Raw genomic sequence first — 20491 nt, 5'->3', positions numbered from 1 at the left:
AGGTAGGCAGTGAAAAAAGGTTTAATGGAATGACCATTTAAAATATATGATTTCAGTTTTAGAGGACACATTAACAACTGTCTGCTTGACATAGTATACTATGTACTGTACATCTTCAAAGCAAATGAACATCTGAGCCTAAAGATTTTCTTTCTTCAAATATCTAAAGACAAACAATCTTGAAATCATTTGAATGATGTCTTTAGTGTGAGGATGGTTGCAGATTGGTCATTAAATATAATATATATAATATAATATAAGCTGTGTAAGGTAAACTAGCACTGTTTTTTTTCTGTTGATATATGAAAACAATGATAAACTTTAGTTTTACTCTGTATTCTCTTGTATGGCCGTTGGGGGCAAATCCACTGGTTTGTATATAAAACTGTGACTTTGAACAATACCTAATGTATCTTAACCTGCTAGAGTTCACAGATGCTGCTAATTTAAATATATCATCCCTTGGCATTTGACAGACAATACATGTTTTATTTTCTTCTCACTTGATATAACAACTAGTTTAAGGTTTTCAATACAGCATGATGCCCATTCTGTAAAATGATGATCCCATTTAGAGTCAAATAGATGATAAATGTATTGACAGCAACATCCAATAGGTGCCGTTTATGGTTTTTTTTTTTTACTTTTGATATTAATTTTCAGCCCTCATCCCCTTCTCTCAAGAGGCTTTGCCTTTTGCCAGGGCACCACTGCAAATAAGAAATTGTTCTTAATGACTTGCCTGGTTAAGGTTAAATAAATAAAATGTTAAATAAATAAATAAATAAATAAATAAATAAATAAAAAAAGCAACAACATGGCACTGGACAAACCACTCGCCCACACACACCAATAAGTGATGTCATGCTGAGTTGACACTTGTCATGATTGAGTGAACATAGAACTGTGTCTTTTCATTATGTTTGGATTTCTCACAGGAGGGGGGAAGAATAACGTGGAAATCTGCACCAAATATCTTATAGTGAGATATTTCAGCGCAGACCAAAGCAATCAATAGAGCCATGCTGCTAAAGTGGTTAAAATGTCCGCAAGTCGAATGAAAGTGATAAATTATATCATTGTTCTTAGCAAGATTTCTCTTACTTCAGTTTAGAGCAGATCAATCAATGCTATTGATTGGTTTAGGTGGCAGAGTGAAGCTTCCGATTACATCCCCATTAAAGCTAGTTCAACTATATTGATTGAAATAAGGATAATGACAGATCTACTCACAAATCAATAATTATTATACCTTCTCTTTTGCACTTTGTACGAGCAAATCTAACTCAAGCAATGACCAATATTATATATACAGAAAATAAACCTTAAGCTATGGGCACATGAAAGAACGTGTACAACTGGACAACAGCAGATGATGATACTACATGAACATGACACCACAAAAAGACGTTAAGTAGTTTAATGGATCAAAGTTTTATATCTTTATATCTTTGCCAGCGTTCCACCATAGATTGGGTAAGGTGCACAAATGGCTAATTGCTCATCTTTAATGCTCTCCTGCTTGGACCCTACTACAATATGCACCACTAAAAAGGCACCAGGCTATTAGCCGACAAATGGTTGCCACAATCACACTTATAGTATTAACCAGATTACAGTGTAAGCACACAAAGATGAGCCCAAACAATGGTCGTCTATATCAAGATTAGTCAACTTACAAAACCCCATAGGAAGATTAGGTGTCTAATTCCACTGACCCTAAGAAATAAATCTGGGTTTATTATCCAAGAAGCCCCAAACCTCTGACTGAAGCCAAGTTCTAACAGCTGCTCCAGCAGACAGATTGTTAAAGACCCTCTACTGACGATCATGATCCAGTCAAGCAATCCTTATTAGGCCACATACGCTTAAAGAAATCAATTCCATTAGCGATTCACTGAAATAAAGCAGTTTATGGATATCGATTAAAGGGATACATGAAAGGAGACGGTGAATTCAAACCAACTGCAGATAGTGTTCATATTTGTATTAACCTGTTTTTTTCTAATGCTATTTCCACATTCATTTGAGTGTTTCATCAACAGCGTTTTCCTGATCATTTTTATCCATATTTATACCTGATTATATTCAGTGTGGTTTAAATGCTATCGTCAAATCAAGAGAAATTGGTTTTCACAAATTATATTTTGTAGAAACAAATTAGAATCCCCTTTAACTGTTACCAAACATGCCTGAGAACTATTATTTCTGTATGGAATGTTTTTTTTTAAACCATTTGTATACTATTATATGCAAACAGTATTTTATTTAAATGTATCACTTATTTATTTTTTATTTTTTTTAAAGACAGAAGAAATTTCTTAAGTTTCTAAAAAAAGTGATCGTGCATACTTTTTTAAAACTAACATTTTATACTGAGAAATGACCACTGGAACTTTGACATGAAGTAACTATGGTTACATTTTAACTGTCCTATAAAGCATTCTGGCCTCAACACTATAAATATGCCAGGTGCTGATTGAGTGAATTCTCCCTATCATTGGCTCAATGTTAATTTTTAATCAGATGTATGCAACATTTAAGCAATAACTACAGAGAAAGTTGTTTAACATCTCTTACAAAAAAAAACACTGAGTTACTTAATTTGCATCGATGTGCAAGGACTGAAGAGAATCCATTATGAGCTACAAACAAATCAGTGAAATGAAAGTAATTGCCTTTGATATCCACTGAGGCATGAAGATTTCATTAAAGGTCACACATCAGCACTGGCAAGCTTCCAGGCTCATCAGTGCCATAACAAAGAACATGTGAAACACACACGTCCCTGTCTGTTATCAGGTTACTACTGAACAGTAATTATACGCGATTACGACAACAGGTCAAATATAAAGATATCAAGGCAGGTGTTCATGGGAAGGCAAAGTCAGAACATGATCGGGGAGGGGGAGCATGAAGACGTGATGACAAATTGAAATCAACAGGCCAAAATGACAGCGGTCAGTGATGCCCGTAAAGTCGTTAAAGTCGTGAGTGTGTCCTGCCCCACGCCAAGAGTGCTGGAGTCTATAAACAGTGCTGCATGCAGACTGGTGTTTGGGTGTCTGGACATTGCACCCAGACAGACTCCAAAGCTTTACATGCAATATGGTGTATGTCAAATTCACAGCTCAACAGCAGGAACTTGAAACGCCACACGCAGGCGTCCAAGAAACTCTGAGGCAATGTGGTGGACCAGAGTGATTACTGAGCTTCACATTGCTTTTAGCTTATTTTCTTTTTAATAAAAATTGGTTCTCAGTTCACAGCTACATTTGTTGTCAAGGAAAATATATATATAGATATAATATATGCAAAAATTGGCAGAAATATTTAGCATTGTGACAGGTGACAAACGATGATATTTACAGGGATACAGGGATGTGACATGTTTTCATGACTCCGTAGTTCCTGTTTTAATGTGGAATTTCTTTTGTTTTCTTTTAGGCAACTGTTAACGTCTAAACATGAAAATGTTGTGATTTATTTATGTATTTATTTATTCTTCTCCACCCTTTTTTCCATTGTTTTCTGAAGGTTCCTATGGTATGGATGAAGGTCAAAAATGTGATTTCTTGTGATATAACTGTATGACTGAGATGAAATAATACGCTTAAAAATAAAATTATATGAGTGATTAATAACTGATTACAGATAAATATAGTTATGACCCTAAAGCATACAGTTTGCAATTGCATTGCAATTGTGTTTTGTCAAATAGGCTGTAGTATTAATTATTTTCCTCAATGTAAACTAGAATTGGGCAAAAAATGGTGGTTTGTGATTATCCACATTTTTCAGTCACAGCAAAGTCACTAATATGTAGAATCAATAAAGGATTAAAGGACAGACTTAATTAAACCACGACAAAAACAATCCAGCAAACAACGATTAGCTTGGCTCACATAACATCAGTATCTCCTGTTTCATAGACTCAAACATCGTCTTGATTTCCACTAATTCTATAAATATAAAACAATGCCTTTTGTCAAGATTGCATCAGGATGAGACAACGAAGATCTGAAAGTTTGGAAAGTTGCAGTTTAACCCTAAATTGTGAGGTCCTTCAGGGTTAATCTGTGTAATCTGGCAGGTCACAGCCATAATCTCAAGAGTGGCAACATAAGCAACTGTGCTAGAAAAAAAAGGACTACACAGTTATTGCAACGGTAATATTTTTGATTTGGGATTTAGCGAAACGGGATTAATTAACTGAAGAACAATAATAAGGAAAATCTCCATTAATCAAGGTCCTGGTAGAGGAAAGTAACTCTGAAGTGACTACATTTATAAAAAAATGTTTAAAGAAAATAATTAGGATTTCAGTCAAAGTGATTTTCAATGAATACAAAAACATTTAACAGTTACTGTGCAGCATAGAGGCATCTCCTCCTGTCTGTAAACCAAATCATTAAAAAAGCAGCTTAAGGATTAACAAATCACTGATGCCATGAAAACCAGCTCAGTCACTGCTGGAAGCTGTGATTCTTTGTACCGTGTCTCTGCTCTGTTACCACTGTAAGTCAGATTATGGAGGGGGGAGTCGTTATTGATTGAAATGTGCCTCCTGCACAGCAGGTGTTCACTCTGTACACGTTGATGGTACAAGTCGCAAAAACAACACCAGCAAGAAAACAGCAGAGCTGCTGTTTTATTAAGCTGCAGGACGTCACTATAACTGACTGACCGACGTCTTCATGTTTTTCTCTGTGGATCATGAACTGCATCACAGCGCTCCATCTGTCACATTTTAAACACAGCGAGAAGAGTGGCAACATGTCTCACTATTTATAGAAAATACTCTGGTCTTATGTGAAGGCCTGTGAAATTAAAAATACATGGAGCATTTATGCCTTGTTATTTGTGATCAGGACTTTTCATGTTATGCTGCTCGTCACTGCTCATTCTACCAAAGGAGCTTCATGCATATTCAGCACCATTGGATGTTAGAAACGTAGATAAACCGTAGCTGGTGCCAAAAGCCAAAAAGCAAGGAGTAGAAAAGAAAGACATGACAGGAAGCAGCAGAAAAGATAATCTGTTACTTGTCAACTACATGCTAACAGCAGTTAGTCGGTGCTGTTGCACAATGCACAAACACAAGACAACATTTGGGGGTTTTGGATGTCATTTCCATTATTTACTTCCAAACTCAACACTTCATTCATGACTAATAACGTTGTTTGCCTTCTGTTCCCTGGTGGTTGCTTGTCGTAATATTATGATGAACAAATTCAAAAGATATAAATAAATAAATAAATAAATCTCAGGACAAGCAGGATTTAAGATCTAGATGGCTTTGCATAAAAATTTTTTTTTTTTAAAAATAGGTCTATATTTTTGCATACAGTATATTCACATGTGTGAGTCTTACCTGATCTTTAGCATTGTCTTGAGGGTACTGGATCTCTGCTGCCATTAAAGCTGGAGACAGAGCAGGGCCTTGAGACAAACACGCTTTACACTGCAGAAACGTGGTAACAGAGCAGTCCTCAGAATTCCAGAAGGCGTTATATGCTGCATGAATGAGAAGGAGTGGGAAAGGCATGTAGCTTTACTCACACTAAAGGAACTAATATGACAGAAAATGTTGACTAGAAGTTAAAGAACGTGTCTCCTCTGAAATGTGTTGAATCTTTTTAATGTGCATAATTCTGGTTCATCATCTTAGATTTCTGAGCCTATTGTTTAAAGTTTAGAAAATAGGAAAAGAGTTACAACAAAAATATGTCACTAAATATTACTGCTCACACCTGACATACATACATTGTGAATGCGTCTTCAGATAAAGTGACCAATTGTGATGCATCCCAGGTATTTGATCCACGTAATACAAGGTGTACACAGTCCTCTTTAACACTGTTCACCCTGTTGTGATATTTCAGGACAGTTGTTATTACCAGGTCTGAACAGACTCTGTGATAGTCCTGTTCCAGAATGCACCCTGCCTCTCACTCATCAGCTGAGGTTTACTCCAGCTGCCCCTGTGACCCATAAGGGAAAAGCTGCAGAGAAGGATGAGAATGAGTGAATGGTCACCATGGCTGTCAACCCACCAGGTGACCTGTTGTCACAGTAGCATTGAAGAACAGTCCTTAGGGCCTTCAGGGATGTGAGATTTTGCACGACCAGGAGTGAGCCTGAGCTTTCTGGCTTTGATGGATGAAGTGTTGGACACTGGCAGCGACCGCTGACTACTCCAGGACTACATCTTACTTTTCTCAGTGATGCTAGATGATCAAATTCACACACAGCCCATCGTAGTGCACCTGAACAATCAAATCATAGTGGAATGATGTCAAATTGTGCCAAATTCAAGCACATTTATGAGTCATTTGTGTCATAATATAATTTCTTAACTGGTAAATAAATAGACTACCATGTGCTGCAGGAAGTAGTTCCATTTCACACATAGAGCAGTAGAGTCCACGAGAGCATGGCTCCTGTTCTTTCCCAATCTGGAAAAAATAATAGATTTAGCTCATTTTCTTTACTGTTTACTTGAAATACACACTGAAATTAAGACAAATTTCACACACAAAAAAAGTTTTGCCTTGAATGGCTAGGACAGTGAAGCTTAAACAGGATGCAGAGAGAGACGGGGAAGACACAGCACAGGACTGCAGGTCATATTTAACCCAGATTATTCAATGAGCCCTATGCCCTACAGGGGACCAGCACAACCAAGTGAGCAACTCGGCATTGCCAAAAAACACAACTTTTTTTTTTGTTCACGTATTCCTTCTGGTCTCCCAGAAAAGCTTTTCCCAGTATTTGCACTCATCTGCAGGTACTGGGAAATGTTACACTTGTACCTTCCATACAAAAAAACATTTTGAATGTTATGTTTTGGCAAATAATTCCAACCACATCATCATCCCCATTTCCTCATTTCAGCTGAAACTGCGAGAATCATTAAAATCTGGAACATATTTTGGTTCAGAAACGTGAGCTCACATGAATAGGGCATCAAGCTATCTTGGAATTAAAACAAAACTTAAGTTTTAATCTGTCTCAGTGAAACCATATCAGTTATCGGGTGCGTTGCTTTTAACAAACATGCTGCACATGCACAGCCTGTGTTAGTGCTTCTGCTGAGCCGTGACACGGGACACATACCTTTCTTTTAGGTGACGTCTTGCTACATCTGCTGCGTTTCTGTTTGCAAGATCTCTGTACTTTTATAGCTTGATTGAAAAACAGAGAGAGATGTGAGAATGTTTTATTCAAAGTTAGTAGAATACATCAGAGCTAAAACTACAGCACCATGACTATAAAAAGAAAGTTAGTATTCCATTGTAATATAAAGACATGACAATAACTCACTAACCTTACGTCATGATCCCTTTTCATGAAGTAAAAGCTTGTATGCTTTACCTTTTACAGATAATCTGTTAGTGCTATTGAGGCACAGGCCCTTACCAAAGCAAACTCAACTAACCACAGTCAGATTTAAGTAGAAAACTGTTTTATGTAGCCTGAATTCAAGGCACTTAACCCTTCATTGCTCTTGACGGCTGTGCTGGCAGCGTGTATGAAATAAAGGCACTGCACATAGATGGAATGCATGAATGTGTGAGTGAAATAACTAATATATTTTAACTAAATATAAATAGAGACCATTGACTTTAAAAGTGCTATTTTAACTTTTCTTCCTTATAAAAAATACAAATTTAAGTATGTGCAATATAATATATTATATAATTTATAATTATATAACAATATTATTGTTAATTATGGTGCTGACTTTGTCCAGAACTTACCTTGAGGTTTGGTTTGCTGACATCCTGGACCTTCCACTGACAAACTACATCCTGCTCCTCCAGTGTTCTGTTGATCACATGATTCTCCTTGATTGGGAGTCACAATGTCAGACTGAGCTGCTGCTGGAATAACATGAGTGGTGGACACTTTTATAAGAGCTATGCTTTCATTTACACCCACAGTGGACTTTCCTGAAGCAGTCACTGTGGTGTGTATACTAAAGTTAAAGATATGGCAGGAAATGTAACCATCATCCTTACCCTCTGACACATGACATGTCTGGTAATCATTATGTCGGTTTCTGTATGATCTGCTGCTGTCTACTCCTCTGGCTCTGACTCTGGATGATCTGCTCCTCACATTAAGGGTAATTTTCTTTAACTTGTGATCTGCTCTGACCTCGTCTGTCCTCCTCTGGCTGCTCCTGGGTTCAGTCTGCTCTAAGGTCACACTATCTACACTCTCCACTCCAAAGCCTCCACCTGTCAAAATTAAAATGACGATGCATTTTTAGCAATGAAACACAAGCATGTTGTCCTGAGCCACAATAAACAAGGATGCTATACGAAAAGAGATGAGAGTAACTGCCATAAACCAATGAATCAGTTGTGCCAATTATTTTGGTGCATTTTTGGCAATGTTTTATTATTATTATTATTATTATTATTAATAATGAATGAATGAATTCATTCATTCATTCATTCATTCATTAGAAAGCTGAGTTTTACCTATGTATGTAATTTTATAATTTTTTGTTTTCAAGATAACAAAAATTAGTCATTTAGTTGCATTAAAAATGCAACTAAATGTCTTTTGTGATAAAGTTTAGATTTTGATTACCTATTATTTTTTATAAACTGTTGAGGTTCATGGCAGTGGAGACACAAAATCTGATAGAAGAGATAGACAATAAGTGTTGTTCAGTAAATGTTTATACAATATAAGCAATTGTGTGTATCCTTTGTTAATTTTAAACTGCTACATTTTCTCAGATAGAGAAAAACTGCCATGTATGTATCAGTTGTACAGATCTGTGAAGATCGCGTAGCATAAAAGACTGCATGTACAACTGTTTCCCTGTACGAGATTTTTTTTTTTTTTGATTTTGTTATTGAAAGTAAGATAACTCCAATGATAACCAATACTTGTATGCTTCTGCTGACCAACAGTGTGTGCACACATTTTGTAAAATTTAGTAAAAATTGATGTAGATTTATAGAGCTTTGTAGATATATGAGTGCTGCCCCTTCCCAAAGCCAGAATTGAATATGGACAAACACATATGTCAAATCTGTCAGATTTCAGTTTACATTGATGGAGCCCTTTTTCAGTTGCATTTCTACCATGCAACGTTTTTGGCCCTTCTTTCCATCAACAATGTTTTCTCGGTGTAGCTTTGATGATTTGTGGTTGGGGGGAGGGGGGAGGCAGAATTAGTCTAATGGGGAAAATGCAGCCATTCACAGCCATTACTGGGTCTTTCAGAAGCGTGGGCTCCCTATTAAGTGCTTTTAACACACATTCACTGGCCTCTCGACGCTCCGTTTTGATGATGTTAACGAGTAGTCATGCACGATTACATATAAGGGTCTTGGGAGGGCAGCTGATGAGCAAAGAAAGGCTTTAAAGGAACACTTGTCTACTGTGTTCGTCTACACAAATCACACAGTGGTGAAGTTTTATGCCATAATGAGACAAATCACATCAGTGTAATCATGTTAAATCTAATTTCTGTCTCCCTTCAACTTACCCTGTTTGATGATTCTGCATTTACCACTGGCTTGATTAAATCACCTCAGCTCCTCACACTCAAACAATCAAATATGCCCATGAGCTGCTGATTACACATACGTAGTGTACTACACATGCATTTAAGGCTCAAAAATAAAAATCATATTTACGACCCAAATGGAGAAGAAGAAAAAAGATCTCAGTGAATTGTAGAGTAAAATAAAATCTTATATTACTAATGTGGAAATCTTACTGTGAATGACTGGTGTGAATGTCACTGGGCTAGGCAAATAAAAATGTGATTAGATGACATTATAATTGTAAATTAAATAGACAATACCTCTTTAATATATTTATGTGACAATACACATTCTTTTCCAGTCTATTGCCTTTGAGTTTTTATGGCATTTATTTGTATCTTAATATTTTTTTTGAACATGTATCCATGTATCCAAGCTATAAGCTATGTATATTATATATTTTTTTTTTTTTTTCCAAAAACAGATATTTAATTATATCAATTTTATAAAATGACTGACTTGAAACATTTTTATTTCTTTTTTTTAAACATATTCCACTGGCCATGAGTACAACTGTCCAGATGTTGAGGATCTCATGTTGCTTTGTCTCTTTCCTTTCACTGTGCTACTTTGTGTGTTTTGTGCTGGTTGGTCTCTCCTCTTTTCAGGTCTCCATCCTGGAGGATGGAAGCTTATGTAGTGGCAGATGAAAACTTCTTAATATCCTCCAAGATTGTTATCACAATACATGTTTTCAATCTATTGTCATTGTGAAGCTTCATACTGTAAATCTGTTCTGTACTCTATCCTGTGTCTGTCTTGCAAATGGATTTAAGATTACTTCAATAAGGAAATCAGTTATTATTACCAGTGATTAATCAATTAGTAAACAAACAAAAATAATAGACAATTTTTGCGATTTCAGTTTATTGTTTATTATTATATGTTAATATGTTCTGTTTGTTTTTGCTAGAATTTTCAGGACCAAGCAACCATTCATTAATTGAATCAAAAATCAATAGATGTGTCCATACTGAAAATAATCATGAGTTGTTCCAACTTGAATATGTCAATGATGTGTTGTCTTTTTTGTGCTGGAAAGTAAAATTATTTAGGTTACTAAAGTGCCAAACAAAGACGTTTTGAGGTACTTAAAACTACTGTAGTATTTCCATTTCCTGTCTCTAGAACACATTCCTCCCTAAAACAGAAATACAATTACAAAAAAAACAGCTTACACTAAATTTTATTGTGACAGAATTAACATGAAGGATTGTATTGATGGTTGAACAAATGTGGCTCCACGTGCTAATCCCACTCATGTTTACAGCACATAATTACATAATTGGAATAAAATGTGAAAAAAGGTCTGTGTTTTAGATTCAACCAGGCATGTTCAATGCATGCATGTAATGTGCCTCGCCCATAACGTACACATCATTAAAAACAGAACTAAATGATGTCATTACATGCTGTTTGCAGATGAACGTGGTTTTGTATTTTAATGATTTGATGAAATTCGAAAATCAATCAGTGCTGCAGCATCAGTAATGTTGGTTAAGTGTTAACCGAGAGAAGGCTTTAATGGCCAAAAGATGATGTTGTGTCACACAACATAAGTAGGTGATTGGACATGGGAGCTGGATGAAACCTTGAAGTGCGTGGGTGAGTTGCCCGAGGCAAGTAGACGGTCTCTGTTACATGAAACAGATGAACTGTGATGCAGTGTTTTGAGAAACAGTATAGGCAGCAATAGTATGTAGAAATTGTAAAAAAAAAAACAAAAAAAAAAACATTTTACATTTTCAGTTTCAATGTGTGTATATATATATATATACAGCTGTGGTGAGGAAATGTATCCCATCATACTGTGCAATGAACCAAGTATATGCACTTTATTCCCAAACACTGCCCAGCCAAAAAGAGTCACATACTCTGACATTTCATTTTGTGCCTAACTTACAAGTCTGTGGGAGCAGTCGGTACGTTTATATGACATTAAATGAGAAAATCATGATTTTTGTCCAACTAAAACTTGACTTTCAGTAAATCAAAAAGTACTGACACACCCACATAATGCAGTTGGGAGTCAAATGACTATTGTATGCAAACATTCAACTGGACCAGGCACTCTTCACAAGCAACGTAATTCCCACCCAGGCTTTAAACTAGAAATATAAGAATACACTGGCACATAGAAGACAACAATAACATAAAAACATGGCAACACCCAGCGCAGTACAGTTTTGAACTGATGAGGAGAAGAAACCAAATGTATGCTCAGCCTGCTCTAAGAACTGAGAATTTTAAAGTTCATGGATGGTAGGAAGACTCAGAATGCCGCTCAACATGCTACCAGCTCACCATCAGTTATAGTAGTTTCACCCTGTGACATAATAGTTAAACTAAAAATTACCTGGTATCACAACCTAGAATAACAGGGTCCAATTGTATTAGTCCAATAGAACAGAGTTATAGCTCAACTAAACTCTGCATGGAAACATACCAACTCGGGCATTGGTTCTTTTTGTGTCCAAAAAACGAGAGATCAACTCACTACCTGATATTTACTGAATAACCAGGTATTTCTGGCATATTCCAAGGTTCTTCAAGCTAAAATTGTGAAACAGTGATCATGAGTCATGCTCACACAGACTTTGGTGGGTTGGCCACAATCCCATTTAGAATCTCTGGGATGTACTACACTGTAGAAGACTTCAACAGCCATCCAACTCCATCATTAATGCAAGATCTTGGCGTGCCATAATTAAGCTAAAGCCGGTCCAACAAAATATTGGGGAATGTGACTCTTTTTTTGGCTGGGAAGTGTACATTCAGCTTAGTTTATAGCATTTATTGTATCCTGGTAGTTAGTTACCTTGTGGGGTGGGAGGGGGTCTGGACCTTGACAGCCGGTGGAGTCTATTGTGTGTCCGCCTGCTTTGGTTATCCACCTGCTCTGCATCCTCACCTTGCCCTTGTACTCTGATTGCTTCTTCATGTCCCTGTGTTAGCTCTGTGCTCTCCTTACTGACTGAAATTGCACCATGCCCATCAAGCACAGTGACTTTCCCTTGCCCCTGGGTCTGATTTGGTTCTTCTGTCAACAGGGCAGGGCTCTCTGCCCCTGAAACCACCCCGACAGGTGACTCTGTCTCCATCTCCATTCCTTCCTCTCCTTCACCTTCAAAAAGTTCTGGAGTAAAGAAAATGGTCTCATCCATTTCATCCTCATCTGGATTGTCTGCCGAGGGAGCTTCACTTTTACAGATGTAACGTTCTGTTGCTGTAGACAACCCCAGAGCCAGACTGTCTGGTTCCACTTTGACTTCACTCGAGGCATCTATGTCCTCATGTTGAAGACAAGACACCTCAGTCTCCGTCTGTGTAGAGGTGATCTTCTGATCCTCTGTCTCCTTCTTTGGAGAATTCATCTGCTGTTCCTCCTGGTGCTCAGAATGATTAGGTGCCTCAAAGTGCTGACTGGGATTATTGGCTGACTTCTCTTTGAAGATGGCTTTCTTGAAACAGCTGATGGGGCTGGAGGTGAAAATGCTGAACAGTGATTGAGCTGCGCTTTTCTGATGTGAGAGGGACTCTGCTGTCATGGAAACAGAATTCAGTTTAGTTTCTTTGAGTTTAAGAACTCAAAATTGTGACAAAGCTGCAGAAGCAAATATGTTGGGATGACCTGACATGAGACAACTGCACAGTCACCTAGGCTGTTTTATGTAGAAAGACATAAATGCGCGCTTACGCTCAATATAACCCAAACAAAGGTCGAGGGGATTTAATTAAAAGCAACAGTCCAACATCTGCTCATCAGCTCGCTCCAGCGCCACTCAGGCATGCAAAAGATCTTACAGTAATGAGGCAAGCCACTCAACTGATCCCATGGCTCCCGCCCCCAATATCCACCCCCCAACTATGAAGGAGGAGAGGGGGCGTCTGTGACTGCCCTTCTACCACCCTCATCCACCACACAATTCAAATGAGCAAACAGTTCAACCCTGCCATGACCCAGAGAGACAATGGGCGCTCACCAAGACAATGTGCAAGCATGTCATCTCAACATATTTCCATGTGCTGATGTCATGCCCACATGTCCTTCAGCACAATAACATCAATGTCTTTTTAAAGACATCGATTCTTTTAAATGCCGGTTGGTTATGATCGGTTCTTTTAAATGCCATAATTCATGATAAAAAAGAAGGCCCCAAAGAGTGGGAACAGTGTGGTGCTACTGGCTCAAATCTTTTAAAAAATACTCATCTAATCAGACATTTTAAAGAGTTTATTAACCATAAATATGTCTGTATAAGGGTATATTAACATTGTTAATTCTATTACTTACAACAATCTTCATTACTTATTATATGTAGATTTTGCTTTCTTTTTTCCCTTTTTAATGTTTGGATGCATTTCCTTGTTATGATAACAAATGATTATTTAAAAGCAAAAATGAGAATGTGTCACAACTACCCCCACCACACTTCCCAGGCCACTTAACTGCCAAGTTTGAAGTTGACTGGAGGAGCGGTTGTTGAGAAAATGAAAGGTCAGTCAAATTTGAGCAATTATTTTGTAAAACAGATTCATAGTAGTACTTCAATGCATCTCACCTGGTTTTTCTTTTTGCTCAGTTTTTAACTGTGCAGGAGTAAAGGGAAGGGATGTAGAGGGGCTTGTGTCCAGCTGGGGTTCACACGACTCTGGTGTCTGAGGAATTGAGGCCTGGGACAGACCCTCTTTCTCTCCAGAATCTGGGAGCTGACCATTTTGAGATGAGGTCGTGGAGCAGTCTGACTGGCTGCCTACATGGGGTGTTGCCACCTGCTGCTGTACCTGAGAGAATGCTACCAGCGACTGCATCGCATTGTCAAAGGTATCATGATGCTGGACAAGCTGGCGAACCCATTTCGAGAGACCTAAGATTACACATACATTCACATCAGAGACAAACACTGTCAGTGGTCTTATAATGGACAACTAGTGCCATCTAGTGTTCAAGTTGAGAGGCTGAGCACTTTACAAGTGAAGCCACAGCACATGAATGAATACCTGTGATGTATTTATTAGGATTGTTCCTGTAACGGTCATCCACTAGAATAAGAGCGCCCCAGTCATTCTTGTGGCGGATACACCTGTAAAGTGATGGTTGGTAGTGTAAGTACAAACAAGGAGAGCAAAATGTGAAATAGACATTTGATAAATGACATGCCAAACCATATTGCATTTCTACAACATTATTTAATGTCTATTCTGTACTTATGGTTCAGATAGATTATCTTCTCAACTATATACAATTTTGCAAGGTTATTTTGCAAGAGACCTTACACTTAAAGAACAAAGGCCTCAAAAGCACATTATCATTAGATAAGCATGTTGTCTCTGCTGATAGCAGTATTTAGCTATAGGAGCATAAAGCTTATTGAGGACTCATTTACCTCCCCAGTGCCTGGTTCAGAGCTCTGTAGGCCTGAATCTCATACCAGCGATTGCCTGGGAGAAGACCTCTGGACTTGCAGTGCTGGTCATTGTACTTCATCTTCAGTTCAACCTGAAACCACATATCAAAGAATGTTTAAAAAAAATGAAAAAAAAAATGCATTAAGGAACATTAATGCAATTATGTTAAGTCAAATTACATTGGGACTGGAGACCTGTCCAGGGTATATACAGCCTCTCACCGAATGTCTGCTGGGTTTGGCTCAACCCCCATATTAAATACACTAGTGTACTTTTTGTGAGTATTATAGGCACAATAATGGCAAATGTTGGCAGTATCACATTTCAAATACTGTCCTGATAGATGCAGATAGATCAGTCTGCACTTTCAGAACGAAAGACACTTTTGGCTAAAACGTGTCTTTAAGGTGTTACAACTGATTTCACTGTGCAATCATGGGAAAAACCAGCCATATTGGTCACCTATTTGTCATGCTTTCCCTAGTAAAAATGAGTGAATATACAGCACAGAGGAACTGTGTTATTCTGTATTGAAAACAACAAAGAGAGAACGGTTCAGCTCGCATCTATGGTGTTTTTTGCAGTCTCCCTACTGCAATCCTAAACCTGAAACCACCAAGAACAAAGTTGTTTGTTGCCTGTTTGCAGGTATAGGGTTTGTCTTGATGAAGATAAAGAATATTATCTCATGTTGCATATTGCAGCTTGGATGTTGTCAGCTATAATCCTGCAGTGCATTGTATTGATCAGTCATGCATATGGCAAAATAAAGGCTAAATGACAAAGAACATTCTTAATCATATCAAATATCATTTTAAAATTATACTTACTGACCAAAATACATAAACTTTGCTCTGAATAAAAGAAAAGACTAGTGTGTCATTATCAGGGAAATAATCTTTCATGCATCAATAATTAATTAAATTAATATCAAAGATGTCTGGACACATCAAGTGGGTAAAAGATATAGGGCACACCACATGCCCTATAATACCCAATGCCTGAAGTGGTAAAGTATCACCTTTCCTCAAAGTTAGATTTCTTCTTAAAAGGGGAACAAAGAGGCTGGCTAAACCATGGCTAAGACAGAGTAGACATGGGACATGGGAGGGGACAGACAAAGTGCCCAATGTGACATGAAGCATCCCTCCACAAAAATGCCAGGAAAGCATCCATCCATTTGCATCCGTCACTGCTGATTTTAGCACTAACCTTTCAGAATTGACAAGTGAAAAGTTCAGCTGGCGTCTGACGGGATGCCAGGCAGGGCAGGCTGCTGAACAGGCTCTAACTACTCTTGACAGGTACCGTGTGTTCGCCCTGAGCCACCAAACACGGGCCATGACAGGTGCAGCCTGTTACCTCACGTGCATCACGCAATGCCACTGTGGCCCGTTTGGACTGCTGTGCAATAACAAACGAGCAGAATCGCTGGGAAGCCTCCAAAGTCGGACAATGACACCTCACCTCAGATTCAGGCAAACAACTGAGTAACGCCTGCCACCATGGAACATCTGAACACTTGAGAAATTCTGCAGTTTGTAAAATGAAGGCCTAGATTTGTTTAAATCAGATGTTTGATCTGCAAGAATGCAACAGTAATGCAAGCGGTAACTTATAGCCCTGTCACAAAAGGTCTTGTTGATGTAGCTGGCATCATGTTTGCCTATGTATGAGACACCAGAGCAGTTAAAGAATACACTTCTAAAGCCACAGCTTGAATAGAAAAGGCCAGTAGCCCCGAGTCGACAGTGTCATCTAAATGTAATCACAGTCCATTTCAGCGCTTGAACCATCACATTCTTGCTCTATGCCATGTCACCATCCAATCTAACATGACAGGTTGCATATGTGAAAAAGCCAATTCTGGCTGCTAGCAAGTCCCGCAAATGTGCCAGAAAGCTACAAGCTAGAAAGGATTAGTTAAAATGTCAAGAGATCAGTCGCTTGCTTTGGCCTCATCCTCTACAGCTACCTGTTCATTCCAGAAAACATATATTTCACCAAAAGGCATGATTCGCAGCTGAGTGCACCTGCTTGAGCTACATTTTACACAGACAGTGTGTGAGTGAGTGAGTGTGTGGGTGTGTGTGTGTGTGTGCATCAGTGTCAGTGTGCATGCCTCTGGCAGTCCAGGACATCTTGTGTCTGTCACTGAGATTGTTGAGCGCCTCATCTGCTTCCTGGGGTTGAGGTGACAGCCGAGTGGCTCGTCTGGAACACAGTGTACATGTGTGTGCGCCTATGGGTCACACACACTTGCAAGAACATCAGAATATCATACTACTTTCCCCAAGCTAATGGGTAAGCTCACAAAATGGCAACACACAGAAACTTACTATGCAATATTTGCCATCTCAATTTAAAATATTATTGAATTATAAAGTCAGGCTGCTTGACTCTGTATGTATAAAGGCTCCACATTATACAATGGAGCATGAAACCCCAAAAAAGCCTTATGAACCTGGTCACAGGCCTTTGTCTGCATCATGAGACCAGTACACAATACAAATACACAGTATTTGCATTTATTACATGCAACGTGTATTTTCTAAGAAAACAATACGAACACTGTGTTCATCAAGTTCCTCCTTTTGCTCTCAAATAGCCTCAGGTCCTTTTTAATCGATTTCGCAAGTTGTTTGAAACTTGAGACACTGCTCCACTACGGTGACATGACTGCATCACATCATTACTGCAGATTTGGTTACTATTGGTTTTACTATTGGAGTGTGGAAATCCCAGGAGATCAGTAGTTTCAGAGATAAACTAGCTAATCTGCACCAACAGTCATGTTACTTTTGAAAAGCTCCAAATGATTTGGGGAAAATATCCAATTACTACTTTGAATGTTGTTGTTTTTTACCTGAAGTTAAGCCTTTAATAGTCAGTGGTTTTATTGATTTAAAAGATGCTGGACATGTAGTTGTATGTCATACATTTGTATGTTTTCCATTGGAATAGATCATGTAATGAAGCCCTTGCTAATTGTTTTATTTTAACTGCAATTCCAATTTGTTCAGCCCTAATAATAAAAACTTAACAGAGTACAGCTAGAGTAATAAACTGCCTTAAAAATAATATTACTTCTTCTGTCTGGCATCACTGAACATTTTGCAGAGTAAAATTGCGACTTTTATTATATCAAGAGCAAAGTTTGCTTCAGACTGGTGCTCATTTCGCCAATGAGAATGCATGTTATTGATGATGTGATAGTAAAAATGTGCAAAGCTGGGACAAACAAACCGGACCTTCCTCATATCTTTAACTGTATTTTCATCAAACTATCCTTATGTCTTATTCACCTAATCGTATTACACTCAGTGTGGATAGTGAGGGTGTGAGAAAATTAACCAATTAAATTTCTAATTTTGTGTAGCTTATTCATGTCTTGAATGTCTACATTCTGGATTAGCAAAAATCAAGGTTGATATAAAGCTGGCCTGTGGTGATGACAAGGAAGACACAGGCAGAGGACATCTACAGTATTGTAAAGCATTCCTTCAGTGTCTGATGATGAAGCCATATGTAGAGTCTTTTATGTTTGCCTGGAGCATCCATCATCCCTCTGCCAGATGATTTCTGTGAACTCTTCAGCATTCCTCCACAGACCCCTCTACATCATGCTCACGGGCTCTAGAATTAAAATGTTATTAAACAGTGGACAGCAGCATGACTGAACCCTTCATTAAACTAAGAGAGATGCCTTATCAGCTGTAAGTGTCTTTTTATTGCTTGTTAAGGCCACTTATCGTTGGCTCACGCAAGCAGGGCATGACTGTTCACTGTAAAACAAGCCACTGGAAAACTCAACATAAATGCAATACCACATTTGGTAGGGCTTTCACTACAGAGACTTCTCAAATTCAAACTTTGATCTTTGTCACAATAACACAACAGGCCAGTAAAGTTGCCTGCCATGTGCTTAGGCGGTGGGGTTTAAGAGTTATGTCTGTCTGGGAATGCAGGTCATGCAGGTACAGTATCTGTGAGATTGCTGGAGTGCTTTAAATCTAGAGAAGCTCTTATCTATGCAGTGAGGGTGAGTGTGGTGCAGGAAGAATGAGATAAAGTGTCTGGGTCCACGTGTGCTCTGAAGAGGATGTCAACATGTCAGCAAAAGTGCAGGGAGAGGAAAACGCATGAGCATGCCACACGAGGCGTCTGCCTGTGTTCACCAAAGACGTTTCAAACATTACAGCTGTAGTTTGTAACGTTTACATATAAACAAATGTCTGTTACATTCAAACAAACGTCAAAGGAGTTCACACAATGCAGAGTAAACTTGTCAGCTCCACAACTGAGCAGGTGAGGCAGAAGAAGCACAAAAGAGTTAAGTGGGTGCTGCCGCAGCATCTGTGCTAGTTTAGAATGCTACAAAGACTAGCTGGCTGCATGGCTTTGACAGTGATTAGTATCAGTGACCGCATTCTCTCAGTGGTGTAATGGGGTAATAGCTCAAAGGACTTCACAGCCCCAGAGGGCTCCTCTCGAGTCAACACTGCCACTCTACTAGTAAAAGACAAGATAAGAGGAGCAGTCGATGCAATGAAGTAAAGAGACAAAAAAAAAAAACTGAGGAAGATGAAAAGTAAGAATTATGAAGAAATAAATGTTAAGAAAACAATGTTCAGGAGTAAGTAAGTATAAAGGATAGTGTTTATTCATCAAACCTAATCCAGATTTAATTGTCAACCAAACATACCCGCTGATGGAGCGCATACAGACACAGACACCATATACAGTATACACCTACCCGCTTTCACCGTTTCCGAGTTTTGTCACTAATAATGAGATAGGGATGAGTCAATTTAATACTCTGTATCGTCTGATACTGGTCAAAATCGCTGCATTGGAATCCTAAAATAAAAAAATAAAAAATATATAAATAAAAAATCTAATGTAAATACTTGATTGAAAATGAAAAGGAGTGAGGTTTGCACATGTCTGCTTCAGTAATCATGTTAGCTCTGTGGACTTTAAGCTTAAAGAAAAACATCTAAGAATCATATTTTTGCTAACAACAGTATGATAACTCATAGTTGGATGGTAAATGCATCACATTAACAACACGGTGTTCAATTAACAGCTTTATTGTTTAAAATAGGTAAAAAAGACAATACAATATCAGTACCAGTAGATACTGATGATTATGATACCATTTGGGATGAAAAAGTGGTATCAAGCCACTCCTATCTCTAGGAATTAGGGAAGAGTTTTTGTTTTACATAGTAGATTAAATTATTGCAGCTATTACTTATCAGACAACATTATTTTTAAATATCTAGCAAACCAGTCAAACCATACATGGTATAACAACTCTCTCACTTGGCCTTCTGCAGCATGATTTAGACCATCTACCTGTACCTAAACAGCGGCACTCACTAAAAGAAATAAAAATAAATGTTAAAAATAAATCAGATTTTAAAAAAAGCAGCAGTGATGCCCTGAGAGCTGACAGATGTGAAACTGACAGCTTTCGCTACACCAACACTGACAGAACAGGT

At 38.1% G+C, this 20491-nt stretch overlaps 1 protein-coding gene across 1 annotated transcript in view; it reads right to left on the bottom strand.

Moving 5' to 3' along the window:
- Window positions 1-20491, bottom strand: part of brip1 (BRCA1 interacting helicase 1) — a gene marked incomplete at both ends in the record, with an annotated part of 57514 nt that overhangs the window by 8120 nt on the left and 28903 nt on the right. The window contains 7 exons of the mRNA XM_083886875.1: window positions 5375-5517; window positions 7764-7886; window positions 8025-8246; window positions 12394-13116; window positions 14138-14443; window positions 14577-14659; window positions 14963-15075. Of these exons, the coding sequence (XP_083743001.1) occupies window positions 5375-5517; window positions 7764-7886; window positions 8025-8246; window positions 12394-13116; window positions 14138-14443; window positions 14577-14659; window positions 14963-15075 (1713 nt within the window). The remainder of the gene's footprint in view (window positions 1-5374; window positions 5518-7763; window positions 7887-8024; window positions 8247-12393; window positions 13117-14137; window positions 14444-14576; window positions 14660-14962; window positions 15076-20491) is intronic.

The sequence above is a fragment of the Microchirus variegatus genome (assembly GCF_963457635.1).
Source record: "Microchirus variegatus genome assembly, chromosome: 3".
In the NCBI taxonomy this organism is placed as follows: Eukaryota; Metazoa; Chordata; class Actinopteri; order Pleuronectiformes; family Soleidae; genus Microchirus; species Microchirus variegatus.
This window is presented reverse-complemented; position numbering and strand designations above follow the sequence as displayed.